This window comes from Megalopta genalis, chromosome 3, assembly GCF_051020955.1.
Source record: "Megalopta genalis isolate 19385.01 chromosome 3, iyMegGena1_principal, whole genome shotgun sequence".
Taxonomy (NCBI): Eukaryota; Metazoa; Arthropoda; class Insecta; order Hymenoptera; family Halictidae; genus Megalopta; species Megalopta genalis.
In genome coordinates this window covers 13,883,711-13,899,152 of record NC_135015.1, presented here as the reverse complement: position 1 = coordinate 13,899,152, position 15,442 = coordinate 13,883,711, and the positions used below count along the sequence as shown (strand labels likewise).

General features: G+C 36.7%; 2 protein-coding genes and 2 long non-coding RNA genes across 7 annotated transcripts; 2 read left to right on the top strand and 2 right to left on the bottom strand.

Annotated features, from left to right (window-relative positions):
• The first annotated feature begins 1,348 nt into the window (after nucleotides 1–1,348).
• Nucleotides 1,349–8,059, top strand: LOC117229556 (uncharacterized). Of its 3 annotated transcripts, none has more exons than XM_076520135.1 (9): nucleotides 1,349–2,196; nucleotides 2,666–2,774; nucleotides 2,921–3,244; nucleotides 3,342–3,578; nucleotides 3,665–3,989; nucleotides 4,092–4,393; nucleotides 4,466–5,059; nucleotides 5,178–5,346; nucleotides 5,667–8,059. In XM_076520135.1, exons 1-9 carry the CDS (start codon nucleotides 2,159–2,161, stop codon nucleotides 6,203–6,205), a joined length of 2,637 nt encoding a protein of 878 aa, XP_076376250.1. In that variant the 5' UTR covers nucleotides 1,349–2,158; the 3' UTR covers nucleotides 6,206–8,059. The 3 variants fall into 3 exon arrangements, with proteins under 3 accessions (XP_076376250.1, XP_076376249.1, XP_076376251.1); XM_076520134.1 differs by having other exon boundaries at nucleotides 1,360–2,196; nucleotides 5,178–5,358; XM_076520136.1 differs by having other exon boundaries at nucleotides 1,363–1,591; nucleotides 5,178–5,358.
• On the bottom strand, nucleotides 7,815–10,161 carry LOC143259155 (uncharacterized). Its single transcript, XR_013032970.1, has 2 exons — nucleotides 10,079–10,161; nucleotides 7,815–9,743 (listed from the first exon to the last, which is right to left on the bottom strand). It is a non-coding gene; the product is annotated as an uncharacterized LOC143259155 (long non-coding RNA).
• Lnk (SH2B adapter-like protein Lnk) lies at nucleotides 10,084–14,185 on the top strand. Of its 2 annotated transcripts, none has more exons than XM_033486097.2 (6): nucleotides 10,084–10,211; nucleotides 10,286–11,099; nucleotides 11,242–12,122; nucleotides 12,224–12,423; nucleotides 12,498–12,749; nucleotides 13,864–14,185. In XM_033486097.2, exons 2-6 carry the CDS (start codon nucleotides 10,747–10,749, stop codon nucleotides 13,999–14,001), a joined length of 1,824 nt encoding a protein of 607 aa, XP_033341988.1. In that variant the 5' UTR covers nucleotides 10,084–10,211; nucleotides 10,286–10,746; the 3' UTR covers nucleotides 14,002–14,185. The 2 variants fall into 2 exon arrangements, with proteins under 2 accessions (XP_033341988.1, XP_033341990.1); XM_033486099.2 differs by having other exon boundaries at nucleotides 10,088–10,211; nucleotides 10,661–11,099.
• On the bottom strand, nucleotides 12,110–14,300 carry LOC117229557 (uncharacterized). Its single transcript, XR_004492578.2, has 4 exons — nucleotides 14,160–14,300; nucleotides 13,990–14,083; nucleotides 12,491–13,914; nucleotides 12,110–12,373 (listed from the first exon to the last, which is right to left on the bottom strand). It is a non-coding gene; the product is annotated as an uncharacterized LOC117229557 (long non-coding RNA).
• Between the last annotated feature and the right edge of the window lie 1,142 nt (nucleotides 14,301–15,442).

Genomic DNA, 15,442 nt, shown 5'->3' with positions numbered 1-15,442 from the left:
ATTACTGTAGATGATGCCGCAGGTATACGTATAGTGTATATGCTCTAAAGAGAGCATTTTCGGAGACTGCTCTGTCTTTCTCATGTGCAGTTAATTCCGAGCCCTACTCTAAGGTGTTCACCGTTTAAATAAGGTGTATCCTCACCACAGCATTCGAAGAACAGCTCGTGAACAATAAGGATTAAATTTCCTACTATGTAATTGTTCGTTTGTATCACTATGTTCGTTGATGGAAAAGCACCTTTGAATTGTTTAAACGAAAGACTATCACTAAAAAGTGCCTAGTTACGGTAACGTGGTACATATGTACGAAAGTATCAAAGACGTAAGGGGAATCAGAAGCAATCAAGACTATCCGCCATTTTGGTAGGCCATACTAGTGTCGCATTCTACAGCTAAATTGAAGTATTAACCCAACGTTTAGGTTACCGTAGAGTTAGTTATTTGACAATAACATGAAGTTGGCATTTTGGATACTGTTCAGACATATATTAGACTTTTTGGAAACACTATTGACTACTCTTGAACTATTCGTTACGGTACCGAAGCGTCAAAACGACCGATATGGAACGTTTGCAAGTTACTTGAAACATATGGGCGTAAAGGGTTCCTTCTATATGTGTGTGTATTAGATTACCTTAATTCAAATATCAAGTGTAGTTTACCAATTATAAAACAGATAGCAGCACTAAGGCACCCTCGCAAGATGGCGGATAGACTAGATTCGTGGTGTACTATCTACATGTACTTTAATACTGCGATACCACAACTGTAAATATTTCAAATTTAAGACTGTTGTTCAGACAATAACACAGGGAAAAGTACAATTTCTTTTCCACGGCTAAAATGATTAGGCATGGTAATGGGGTTACGAGTTCCCAAGACTGGCACCTGTGAGAGAGCAATCAATAGCCCAGGCTTGCCCTACAGTTTCAAAAGATTAGGCGCGTTGAAATTGAGAGTAGCTCGATACAATCCTAATCTGAATTATTATATGAGATTTTAAAAAGAAATCATTATACTCGTCAAAATGGTGTATTTTGCAAATATAAAATGCTTGTAAAAGTACGTATCAAGATTGCTTAAGAGAAAAGATGAATAATATAGATCGCTTGCTAGTCAATAAAGAAAAACATTTGACAAACTAAAGATTCGTTTTCATATGAAGAGAAAATGTAAACTGCGACGACAGCGACACGCAATGAGAAGATGAAGTTGCTGTCAGTACTGTGGTATAAATACGAAGGTGCGCAGAGGCTCAGGCTCAGATTCAAGTTTAGGCTCAGGCTCAAACTCAATCTCAAGCTCAGGCACAAGCGCAAGCGCAGGCCAAAGCCCAGGTCCAGGCACAGGCACAAGCAAAGTGTATTGCGGATGCGAATGATCTTTATCGCAACGTCCATTGGTTTCACGCCAGGTGGCGACTGTATCCGACAGTCACCGGGATCAGGTTGATCGGGCGACTTGTGCTAAGTTTTATCGTTTACCACATGTTGATTAATTAAATAAAAATACTGTATCGTTGCCAAAATCATTGTTCAAGGCTAGCAGCACTCGTTTCTAAACTCCGTAGACGCGAAATTCCATAAAGGTGATTCCCTACGTAAGAAGAACCGAGTTACGTCACGCGCTAGCAAGATATCGTGTAGTGTCGTGTCGTGTCGTGTCGGGTAGACACCGTATTCCCCCGTACGTCTCCACGAATGCCAAGTGTTCCTGCTTTCTTTGCTCGCATTCTCGTGTCTGTCTGAACTCGAAAGTCACGCACGCGCTACACTTTCGCAAACGAGTGTTTAGGTAACCGTACCGTTCGCGCATAACCTAGAAAACGATCGTGATTAAAAAACCTAAAAACGATCGTGAATGTTGATAGTTGTTACGGCCAGTACGGCCTCCTGTCAATCGTTTCGGGGTCGAACAAGATTTCGAATTCTGGTTTCCCGTATTTAACGAGGAGACTGTAAAGAAACAAACACGCGTGCAACAATTCATCTCCCGTAGCGGGACGTGTTCGATCGAAATCATATTTTTTTGACGTTGAGCGGTCACCGGGAAATTAGTCAAAATTCCGGTCCCCACTAGGAAACGAGAAGGCCCGCAACAAATCGGCGGCAGAAATCCACCAACCAGTGGCGAAGAATCCTCGTCTGGTGGCAAAATGAATAGCAAAAGAAAGAACCGTTCTAATACTAATAGGTACCCACCTTCTTTCTTCCTTTTTATCAGTTTCTTTTTGTTTTTCATTTCCCTGTATCTTTCCAACTTACACATTTCCCTGCTCTCAATGGTATCGTACATTTTTCCTTGGAATGTCTGGAAGATGATAGACAAAGAGTTTCACAAGCAAACCGATAAACTTATGACTCCGTTTGGAATCTTATTTCAAATAAAAAATAATATGAATACCATAGTTTACTCTATTTTTGTTATCAACATATGGAATGACACATTCAAGCTACTTAACATTTCTTAAGTATTTATTTGAAATCATATGAACCCAACATAATAATTAGGCATATCAGTATTATTTGTATAACATTTTGTGTATACATCAACCTTCCAAACATGCTGACAAAATTTGTTGGTTTACTTGCTGAATATTCTGCATAATGAAATTATATAATTACATTTGAAATTTGTTTATGCGTTGTTTATTTCACCTTAGATCCCCGCGTGCTCGTGGTCCACAAGAGAGATGTGTTGCTGCAGAAGGTGTATATAATAATGCTCATTTCATGCACGCGATAACTAGTCATGTGGGCAACATTGTACAGGTATTGATATTTGCAGATCAAAGAAAGCTTCTTATTTACTCATTGATGGTAACATCGATTAGAAAAAGCCTACATCTAGCACAGATTTTGCTTATTGCACGAAATATGAAAAAAAGATTTAACTATATTTATTTATATTACTACAGATTCAAACGCTAAATGGTTCTATATACGAAGGTATTTTTCGCACGTTCTCCAGCCAATTCGACGTTGTCTTAGAAATGGCGCATCGAGTAGAAGATTCTGGTAAAATAAGCGTAGAAAGTGTAGTAGAAAAACTGATTTTTAAACCACAAGATATTATTACCATGTCTGCCAAGGATGTCGATTTAGAGTACGCTATACGCGATACTTTTCAAACAGACACTGCAATTAGTAAATACAATGGTGTGATTGGTGAAAAAGAATTGGAGCCTTGGGACGCTCCTCCAACTATGAATGGTGATGACTTAGAATTGGATGGTACTACTGTGAGTATCCAAATAGGAAAACCAGATTAAATTGCTCATAAGCATACTTGAATAATATGCGTAACATTCTTTAATCTCTCCATATAATTTTTCTTAGAATGGATGGGATGCTAACGATATGTTTCGCAAAAATGAACAAAAGTATGGAGTTCAAACAACATATGAACCAACGTTGGCCGCCTACACTTTACCGCTTCAAAGAAAAGATACAAAGGATTACAAAGAACAAGAACAAAAAGCTGCAGAAATAGCAAACGAAATAGAATCACAACCAAATCACAAAGCAAGATTAGAACTTGAAAACGGCGATGAAGAGGAAAGATTTGCAGCTGTGGTACAGTTTATTATTACTGTTGTCATTCTGTAATTATACATGGGATTAACTACTTTTGGTTAATTTTGATTAATTGTTGCTTTTAGGTAAGACCTAACGATAAATATATTCCTCCTCCGTTAAAGAAGAAGAACGGAAATAGCGGAAAATTGATGAGATCCAATGAACCTCCGCCTTCGCCAGGACCGGCATCAACCAATAAAAATATTTTTAATCAGCAACCTCCGTCCAACGTAAATGTAAACATTCCTTCAACTTCTAATCTTCCCATTGGAATACAAAGTGGTCATCCCTCTGTTCAACATCCGGTGTCTATAAATATGGGGATGCCACCGAGCGGAGTGGTAGTTACATATAATAATCCTCCACCACCATTCGTACCTCCACCAGCAACGCAACCACCACCTCCAGGTACCAAAAAATGATATTCACAAAAAGATTAATCATTAAACGGATGATATCAACCCTTTTACCCGATAGTATACAGGAGGTGACTTCTCATTATATTTATAGTGCCTGTGATACAGCAGACGCAACAACAATCCCAATCTACCCCTTCTGTACCGCAAGTGAGCTTTCCATCCCAACAGCAAACTACGTCGTCTAAAATAAATACAGAGAAACGCGAACGCCCTGGTAGGCAGCAAGTTTATCAAGCGGACAAAGCACCTCCAGCACCGTTTCCCCAAGCGAACGTTGCCACGTCCCATCAACAACAACAATCGTCGCATCAGCAACACGTTCAGTTGCAACAACAAAATTCAGTTGAGGGTCAACGATGCGAGGTCGTTTCGCATAAACCTGACCATAGGAAGGTAATCAAATTTTCATTCTGTCAATATACAAAAAAAATTTTTATTTTATTGAAATATTTATGATCGTTCAAGGTTCCAACTCCTCGCACCAGAGACGAACAACATTCCGAATTGCGACAGTTTGCTACAGACTTTAAACTGACAGACTCACAATCGCAAGATACACCATCGGTAACAAGAAAACAACAACATCAACATCAACAGGATTCTCACCCTACGTCGCAAATTACTCAAACACATCATCAACCGTCACATCAACATTCGACATCTCAACAATCCCAACAACAACCACAATCGCAACAACAACATCCGAGTCCGCAACAGCAGCAGCAGCAACAACAACAACAACAACAACAGCCACATCAAAATCAAACGGTTCAAGAAGAAACTGTAGTGACTAGTAAACCACCGCCAGGACCGTTACCTGTAAGATCGACAAGTCCACCACAATCGTCGCAGCAGCAGCAGCAGCAGCAGCAGCAGCAGCAACAACAACAACAGCAGCAGCAGCAACAACAACAACAACAACAAACTCCAACAAATACACCAGTTGCATCGCAATCACCACAAGAACCGGCTGTCGATAAAATTACAACGGCTTTTAAAAAGTCAACCTTGAATCCAAATGCTAAAGAATTTAATCCAAATACTAAGCCCTTCACACCGGTAAGCCGATTAACTATTTAATGTAGCCATCAAAGATAAAAGTGTGAATCATATATCATAATACAAGACAGAGAGAGTAGTAAATTAAAATTACCATTATATGTATAAACATTTTTAGCGATCACCAAGTACACCGACACCCAGTAGACCACATACTCCGCAAACACCTCAATATACTGGCGCAACAATGCCTGCGACCGTAGTCATGCCAGCATACGTTATGACCAGCCAACCACCGACTGCGTTCAGTCAACCTCCAGCTCAACCTGTGACAAGGTTCCGGAAGGGTCAGTATCTAGGTATCCACATCTTGTTTCATCTCTTTAATTTGTCTTAATTCACATTTTTTCGTCGTACTGTAGAAAATACGTGAATTTTATTAGGTGTAGAAATGAATTCTGATCGATTTTCAATTTTAAACGTGCATTTCTTAAATAATATTATAACGGTCTAAAAATGGTATCATGTCAAACTATTAGAAGAGCTTGAGTTTATTTCTTAAGAAATTTAAGAAAATTTAATTTGACGTCGGAAAGAACTGATTTCTACATCTGATATTTCAGAAAATGTCGTCAATATACAGTGTGTTTTGATCTGATTATTTCAGTGCCAGTGATGCACGCGCAACATCGCGCGCAGGACTTAGCTTCTCAAATGCAAGTAGTAGCAGCTACTGGCCAGCCTTTAATGGCACCAGCTCCGCTACACCCACCATTCCAGGTACCTTATCCCGGGCAACCAACGTATCAACAAATGGTACGGATGGTTCAGGCACCGCCACCACCACCTCACATGGCAACACCTTACCATCACCATGACTCACCAGGGCCGCAGGCTCCTGGTATTCAGTATATGGGTCCGCATACGCATCCTCATCCACACGTCGCCCAACAACCACCGAGTCAAACCCCCTCTCCAGCCAATCCCAATCCACCTCACACACCAGGCACCTACAATCCTCCTGGTACTCCGCAACCCACATATCCTCCACCACCTCCTCAAGGTCATGCTCCAAGTTATCCAATAATGTGTCCTATAATTCCTCCTCATATACCAATACCGCCACAGCACATGCCATATCTACCACCGCAGCCACCCCCTGGAGCGCAACAAACTATACCAGTAATTTTGCCGCACAATCAGTAGTTGTGATCTAATATGGACAAAGGAAGAAAGAACTATTAGTATTCTGCAGAAATAGACTAAGGTTTATAAATTTAAGTTACTTTCATGATGGCGTTAGACACTTGAACGAAGCTTTCACTTATTGCTTGCAGTCAACATCGATTTACGTATATACCTTTACGAGTAGCCATGCAAGTTGCATATCCATTTTATCGATATTCTACGTATTTCTTTTCTCGATAACGACGAGTATCTTTTTTAACAAAACTAATGCATCCTTTCAGACGAACTTAAGCAAAGAAGGGTAATACGACGGAGAACAGCTTTTACGAATAGATTAAGATATCGTTGACGCGAAACAAAGTGCTATTCATCTTGAAAGTGACTTTTTTTTTCCTTTGAAATATGGGTTAGTTAATCATAAACTACCCGCAGTGATTTTTTGTCCCTCAAATATTATGTTTGAATCCCAATTTAATACAAAGCATGCTTCGATGCAATTTATTATCCAAGGCTATGAGTTACTAATTTTAATGTAATATTTAAAAGGAACAAAGAGATAAAATCGTGATTTTAAAGATCGATTTACAGTAAAAGGCGAAATGTGAATAGAAAATCAGCAACCAAATATACGACGAAAGAATATATTGATAGGTTGTGCTTAAACAATATTACATGATAATGATATATCACAAAAAAGAAAAATGAGGGACTGTAACTATTACAAAATTGAGGCACATTACAACCACAATAGCTCGCATGACTTTGTAAACACTTGATAAGCCAAAATACAATCTATAAAGGTTGGTGCAGAGTGCTATTTACTAGGCTGGTGTTGCGCGTTACCTTCGAAGATCCAATCTACTCCAAATAAAAAGTTCTTTTTTACACCAAGAAATTATTGAAACGATATCAAAGAGAGTAGAGTACATGGCATATTTTTCTGCTCGTGCTTTCGTACGTAACAGTTCACTGCAATGAGTGGAAAGCATGGAAATAGATTGATACGATTCTTCTAAATTTAAACAAATTGCATTTAGTTCTACGATACTGAAAGACAATGGCGAAAGAATTAACAAGCAGTTACAAATTTCGCAATTTGTTAACAATGGGTTTTGTTATGAGATATTGATGCGCAAGATCCTCGAAGCGGAGACTAAGTTGAATTAAAGAAAATGTAAGAACAAAGAGAGAGAGAGAGAAAACGAGGTTCGAAATGACCAATTGTGACAGAAAAGCATCTGTGTATGTGTTAAGAGAGGTGAACATCCTGTATTCAAAATTTAATTATTAAACGCTCGGAGGTTGGTAGCATAAAGTTCTGATATCACACACACGAATACAATAATATTCACCACGTTTACATCTTTATCCAAGTAGATGCCAAACTGATCTTCACGATACGAATCATAACTTCACGAGCAATATATTAATGGAAAATTCTACCCCTATCAGATTCTATTTGAATATACAAGCCAACTTTAGAACCAAATTTATATTCCGTACAAAGTGCTTAACTTATAATTTAGTTCTCCTTAGAACAAATATACATTATGATTCAAGAAACACCGGTGAGAATTTAAATTTGCCGCGTAAACTGTGGGGAATGTGTTGTATCAAAGACTCAAAATTATTGAAAGAATTAATTTAATTATGTATTTTCGACATATAAACGAATACTTTCAGATGCTATGGTATTGAGAAAGACACGTTGAATTACGGCCTTAGACCTAGTCGTGTATATAAGAGAAACGAAGGACAGAACGATCCTTAACTGTGAGATAGTTGAGTGCGTGGCATCGTTAGACACAAATTTTATATCGAAGAGATTTAAAAAAAAAAACATCAAAATAAAGTCAATGCGTTAAAAGCCAACTTATATAACAGTATTTATTGTGCGTACTATCCTCCTATTATTTGTTAATATTTTGTAGGTGACCGCATGAACTTCATCCCAGCGATGTCCACAGGAGACAACCGGTGTCTCCGCCACCATGTCTTAATCCCAGGGCACAATGGTGGCGATTTGGAGCGAGTCCAACTAGTAGTTTACTACGCGTTATTCAAACCATAGTATATTTTTGATTAATAGAATGTTCTTCTTTCCTACTAATTTCCATTTCATTTCCTATTGCATTTGCCTATTTCCATTGCAAAATCCGGAACAATTAGGTTTCGTTTTTGCTTTAACTTGTAAAAGCAGATTTTTATCTCTACATCCTTTACCATTCTCAGACTCCTATTTCTAGATTTCTTAATTTCAATACTAATAAAATCTTCAAATTTTGATTTTTACATATTGTTGTTTTTGGAAACGGGGAATCTATTTTTTAACTCCTATGATGATACGACTATTCCGAAATCTTGAATTTTGAAATGACAATTCTGAGAAAAAATTATAAATTTCAATTCAATGTGAAATTATGTTCATTGCCTTGTTATTGATTGCGCACGCTTTGCTCGCTTTCGTAATTTCGCGCGCTAAGTTCTCCACGAATATGCTACGTTACTGAGAAACTTGCTAATGAAGAGGAAACCAGCGCGTGCGTGAAGGTCACTCCACCGCAGATGGCGCTGAGGTAGGAAATCCTCAAATACATCAATGGTCGGAAAATGTGGCGTTATGTGGCGTCTTCAGTCAGAAGTGGTGGTTAAGATGCTCACGTAAAAGAAACGAAGACAGAGTTTTGAACATACAATGACACCCAATTTTCCCCAGCATTTCTGAACAGCCATCCCCTCCCACCTACATGTTTTTTATGTTATTATTATTATTATTATTTATGTTTCGTTCCTCTATTCAATTTCTACGTCCGTGAATTCACTGACAATGGTATGTAGTCCTGATAGGAGACTCCAACGCCAACTCCCACTCTCGTGTCCATGGACGTCACTAGCTTGAACCAATAACTTTGAAATTCAAGGTTACAAGCATATTTACTGATATTTTGTTTCCAGATTCAGTTTGAGTCCTCAAAAACTAAGCAACTTAAATGGAAAAGTATTGTAATAATATTTTTGGTTTCAAGTTATAATTGTCTTTATCGCTTTTGTCATGTCATAAGCGTTAGTGGATGATAGTGGTGTCACTTTTAACGTGGTAGGGGTAGACGGCCATACAGCGCCAATCCATGGCAAAACACTCAGATGCGATTTCAAAATGTAATTGAAAATTTATAAATAAGGAAAAATTCACACAGTTGTGACAGTTGAATTGAATTGAATTTTGGAGGGAAAAGAAGTATTTTACTGCAGTTCTGCTATTGGAATCATCGATAAGACTACATAGCAGACCCTGTCATAAAAACTGTTATGTATTTGTGCTTTGAACCTTCCATCTGTGTACGTGTATATTAATCGTCGCATGCACACTTGAATACATACTCTATGTATACATTTTTGAAATCATATTCATGAGAAAACGTTAGAGTTTCACCTTTGTAAGAATCTTCTATACATACGTGTAATGAGTAATGACCAGCTAGCCAGCCCCAACAAAAATTCCGTTTTTCCTATTGGCTCGCTCTCCTCGATAAGATAAATCTTAAGCTTGGCGATTCTAGAAGGAAACATTTTCTAAAAGTGTAAAAATAGAGTACATAGGCACATATATTCTTCCTCAATAAGCATATTTTCTCTAGAATTCTGCCTTCGAATTTATGTTCCCCAATTTTACCACATTATGGCGCAACAATACATACTTTATTGTGATTTAGTTTTTCATTTCTGAAATTCATTGTATCATTAAATATATGCTTACAAAACAAAGATTTCGTTACTTGAAATTCAATAGAGAAACGAGGTAGTTAACGATTTAATTCATTTTGTTGTATATATTATAATAATATCTACGTACATATGTATGTACATACAATATACTACCGACTTGGTTACCTTTCGAAGCGACTACAATTACGTCCGTTCTGAGAGTGAGCGACGAGCGACGTCAACTAATGTGTTCTATCTTCTAATTCTAGCCGAAAAACATGCGGTTCTATACCAAGTAGGGGAGAGAGTTTAGCGTTGTGTAAGTAAGAGAGATATGTATCAGTCACTTCTTTGAATTTGCTGTTTGTGTAGGGTTGTATGTTTTTTGGACAGAATTAGAAAAGAGTCGATCGTCGGCGTCGCTTACTCTTACGAAGATCCAAACCGTCACTAAAAAGCACGGATATATTGCGCCAACAGTGTACCGATCATTTCTAATTTATTGAAAGAATCATTAACTGCTTCTGTTTGGTTCATACCACTCTATTAATGGAAACAGCATCTCTTCATACTTTTTCAAAAGCAATTGCATTCGATGATTTGGTCACTGATATTGACAGTTGAAGACAGTTTTGTATGAAAATAATAGTCAAATTTGCTAGTACGATATCTTGTTTTCAATTCTTTCATTGTATGAACACGGAGAAGAGGAGTACGATAGAGATTCAGAATTGTATGTACATATATAGGTATGCTCTTTGTATATAGAAATTCGTGGTTGTGTAAAGATTTTCGCGTAGCTGTGTAGTGGCAAGGAGAGGTCCTTAGCCCCCTTCGCTAGACAGACGCAGGTAATGAGTTTTTACACCATAACTGCGGCAACACCGATAACCAGTGCAATAATATCGTCTACGATAACGACTACAACGGCAGCGATAACAGTAACAGCGACGACGACGGCTACGCCAACAACAACAACGGCGCCGGCGGTTGCCGTGTCGCCCGAAGCTGCACCTGGTTGGATAGAATTTTGTGAGAGACACGCCCGCGCTTCGGCATCCGATTTTGCCAAAGCGTTTTGTACCTATGTCAGTTTAAATCTACCCGAATGCGCCAGATCGAATCTTTCCCATCGCGACTTTTTAAGGAAATTCGTCGAAAGCTTCTGCGAACATTTTGAAACGGAATACTTGCGTCGCACAGTCAGGTCTGCCTTAATCCTTAAAGAATATCTTTTCATCATTTTATGCATAATTTAAAATGTTTCTCGGACAAGTACCATAATCTTATACATTGTATTTAATAGAAAATACATGTGCAGTCTCAATTTACTCCAATGTAACTTACAGATCACCATCTTTGTATGATGCAAGACACACAACCATCAATGATAGAGACGTTAATGTTACAAATCAGAACAATAGCGCTACTATTCATGCTTCATCTCATGAAGAATTCAGTGATTATTCTGAACACGATGGAGATGCAATATCGCCAAAACCTGTACATAAACCCTTCTTTAGGCGCCTGTCGTTTAAAGGACTCAAAAAGGGAAAAAGTTTCTTTCATAAACAACAAAGCGATGAAGTGGAATTATCTCATACCGAACATCGTAGAGATAAGCATTCAAAAGCAAAACTTTCAAAGATTGTAGTAGAATGTAGAAAAGAAGGTATCGTTAATTCATTGATGGGTGAAAATATTGATGGAACTCAAAAATGGGAAAAGTCTAGACTAGCTTTGATAAAAGCCATCGGTGGCTACATGCTGGAATTTTATTCTCCTCCAAAAGCGGTAAAACCACGAAGCGGTGTATTTTGCTCGGCAATAACGGAGGCTCGAGAAACAACTGCATTGGAAATGCCAGATCATGAAAATACATTTGTATTGAAGACACAGAATATGGAATTCGTTATAGAAGCTCACAATTCGAATGACATGAGGTCATGGTTAGCTACTATTAAATATTGTATGCGCACAGTACAACAAAATTCCATTAATCCCAGTTCTGGTGCAGACGCTACCGCAGAATCGTTGATGCATGGTTCATTGAATATTAATAACGAAAGCGATAGATTGAGAGCTAATTCCGCTAGTAAAAGTTCTCGAACTACAGCTCATGATCATGGAGACGAGGCATCCAACAATCCCCCAGAAGTACCTCTAAGACTTCGTATAAGGAGTAACAGTAATTTGGAATTATGCTCGTCGCAGCAAGACATTGAACAAAGTAAGGTTTACTTTCCTAGCAAAAATAAGATAAATTTTTATGTATAAAGTATTCATTGTGGCATAAATTGTAGATTAAAACAATTCTAACTTTTGTTATAGTAGCTACAAACGAAGGTGAAACAGATTTATCGAGCAGTTTGAGGGAATACCCGTGGTTTCATGGTACTCTTTCTAGATCAGACGCAGCACACCTTGTTTTGCACAGTGCTGCTAACGGTCACGGTGTATTTCTTGTTCGACAAAGCGAAACTAGAAAAGGAGAGTTTGTATTAACTTTCAATTTTCAAGGCAGGGCAAAGGTAAAATTGTTGTTTAATTAAACTAAATTATATAAGAGAGGGTCTTATACATTTAGTTTTGAATTACCTTGCAGCATTTACGCATGACGCTTAACGATCAGGGTCATTGTCGAGTTCAGCATCTATGCTTTCCTGCTATATACGATATGCTCGAACACTTCCGTCTAAATGCCATACCTCTTGAATCTGGTGGAACTGCTGATGTAACACTGACAGAATTTGTGGTAGCAAATCATACCAACCGATCAGGACATCACAATGTATCTGGATCGAATCAACAACAATTACAAGAAAGAAGACCCCCGGCAGCCCTGGAGCCCAGAGAAGTAAGAGTCAGCAGTGGAAGTCTAACTCCTCTTGAGTGAACGCGAGTGGCCAACACCCACAGTCTGAAGTCTAATCTACAGACAGTGAGTAAATAACCAACTAAAGTGATGCACCCATTTTTCGTGCGGCTGGAAATACATACATACTAAATTGATATTCGTGTGTTCACAAAGGTTTCATCAGTTCCTTAGTAGTTCATGTAGTGCCATATTCGGATTATTTTGTAAGTATTCGAACACTATTACTTTTTTGTTTAAAACGTAAATTGTTTTATACTGTTAACGTTAACGTATTGTTTAGAAGTTATTGTATTTTTATCATTATCCTTGGTAGTATATAATAATTACTTAATAAGTTGTACAGCTTTGTAAAAATATGTAATATGCTTCCTATAGTTACCAGTTACACTGGTTTTTTGAAAACTTGGTAATGTGTAATTATTCACATTCTTTTCCCATACATAATTTCATACACACCAAGTATACAATTTTACTTACTGTGACTAATTTATTTTCTTGGGTTAAAATAAGCTTACGTGAGTTTCACATATTTGGAATATTATTATCCTAAGAACATTTGTTCTTTGTTACTTTTATTGAATTTTACTTGCTTTCTTTATAGTATTATCATCTGTACATCAAGAGCGTACAGACTCATGAATTTGAAATCCGAATGTGGAGACTTAACAGAATGTAAACGAATACCGGTAAATATGTAATTAGAATTTTAGCAGGTCCGTTTATTAAAAATTCTACATGCCTCATGTCAAATGTGTGACAACTCTTAGTGTTGAAGAATTTTTTGGATAATATAAAGTCAATGGTGCTCGACAAGTATGACCGTGGGGCAAGGAGCTCGCTCTTGAATAAAAAATATTCTTAAAATTTCTGGTTTTCTTAATTTAATGCTTACATGTATATTCTTATCTCCAATTCTGAATTTGAAGCAACCATTAATCCTTCAATAATATTCATTAATTTACAAAATAATTAATAATATTCATTATCGCGTCAGATAGATACAATTTTTTAATCCCAGAAAATTTAAGAAAAATTTTTAGTTTTCTCATTGAAAAAATTTTGAAGTAAGTAATTGTGTTTCTTAATTATATAGGTACGCACATATGGGGGTTCTATAAGAACGCGCATCGAGTCCCTAGAAAGACTGGAACAACAAAACAACGTCATGGAACATCAAAGTTCATCAGTATCTAGTGGTAGAGCCATTCAGAACACTTACTGCTTTCTTTGACGGTGGATACATAATTATTCTGCCATCAGGCTATAACCCGATTACTTCTCTGGAATTTAAGTACTCTTCCTGTCAACCCATCCTAGAAAGAAAACGCAGAGTTTTAAGCTGGACTTATTATCTTGAAGGACTATTAAAATATGTATTACTTCACTTACATAAATAATATATTTTCTCAAATCAACTGCTTCCAATTTTTCCAATCTTGTAAAAAAATTTCTAATGGATTTATTTGTTGAAATTTCTAATCAAATTTTAAAGTGCAACATTGAGCTTCCATGGAAAAAGATTTCTCATACTTGTTCTGTTTTGCATGTTCAGGTATATTAGCTCGTATTTACTATTAAAACTGAAAAATTGCGACCTTTGTTTGTATTGTATTAAAGCAATTACAAAAGACGTTTAATACTATGTAATACGATAATTATCATTAACATTTATTTAAGGGTATGTACTTATAATAATGTTACACGTAAAACAATCATGTATGTAAATGTACATGCGAATTAGCCATCTTTTATATGTAAATTAATCCGAGAACATTTTTGTAGTACAACTGTCTTCCTTTTCCCATAAATTGCAAAACGTAATATTACAAGTAAATGCTAATACACATAATATTCTAATTAAATTTGATTCTAAGGAATCAGGTGTATTAAACTAGTCTCAGTATAAATATGTAACTATTCTACTAAACTTCCCGTATATATACATTGATGTATTAAACTCGTTATGTGATTGTATTAAATGTAGTTCAAAGTAAGTATAACGTTATATTATTTTTTATTAAAAAAACTACTCCAATATACAGCAAACGATGAAATATTTTAACAAATTAACTGGAATAATAATAGATTACATATTCATAAAATTATAGAGCGATATGACTGAATGTGCAAACTATATTAGGAGTAAGCTTATAAATTTGCTAATATGACTCGTCATCGTGAAAAAATAAAAGTAATTACAAAATGGCATAAAATTTGAAACAGTTATAAATATTCTAATCATCAAATTTAATAATTTATGTATGAGAAGAAACAACTATATGTATTCAAAAAGCAACTATAATTATGTTTCTCAGTATTTTCATCTACTTTTTTAATATGATATCAACGCAATAGATTCTTCTGTGAACAATTCTGTGCTCTTGGTTTATTATCTTATGTCCTAATTTTGTTATAATTAATACTTTTCAGCGACTTTGCATTCTGCATTTAGGAGAGATTTCAGGCATTTACCGATATTTGTAGGTATATGCTGGTGACCAATAATGACAATGCTTGAGGCAGAACCACGAAGCTTTTGTCAGAACCAAAACACTAAAACTATTAGCCAAAGTCGATTATCGGTAATTTGTCTAGTAGTTTCAGTGTACTGCCACTTACTAACTGGCGCTGTACGGATCTGAACGAAGATTCTCATTTTCGTTACAAGAGGC

Bases quoted from the DNA above. Each gene is read 5' to 3' on its own strand.
- LOC117229556 (XM_076520134.1), top strand. From the start codon at position 2,159: ATGAATAGCAAAAGAAAGAACCGTTCTAATACTAATAG. The intron at 4,394-4,465 runs GTAATCAAATTT...TGATCGTTCAAG, and splicing joins ATAAACCTGACCATAGGAAG to GTTCCAACTCCTCGCACCAG. The intron at 5,359-5,666 runs GTATCCACATCT...TGATTATTTCAG, and splicing joins CCGGAAGGGTCAGTATCTAG to TGCCAGTGATGCACGCGCAA.
- Lnk (XM_033486097.2), top strand. From the start codon at position 10,747: ATGAGTTTTTACACCATAACTGCGGCAACACCGATAACCAGTGCAATA. The intron at 12,424-12,497 runs GTAAAATTGTTG...ATTACCTTGCAG, and splicing joins ATTTTCAAGGCAGGGCAAAG to CATTTACGCATGACGCTTAA. The intron at 12,750-13,863 runs GTAAGAGTCAGC...TTAATTATATAG, and splicing joins CAGCCCTGGAGCCCAGAGAA to GTACGCACATATGGGGGTTC.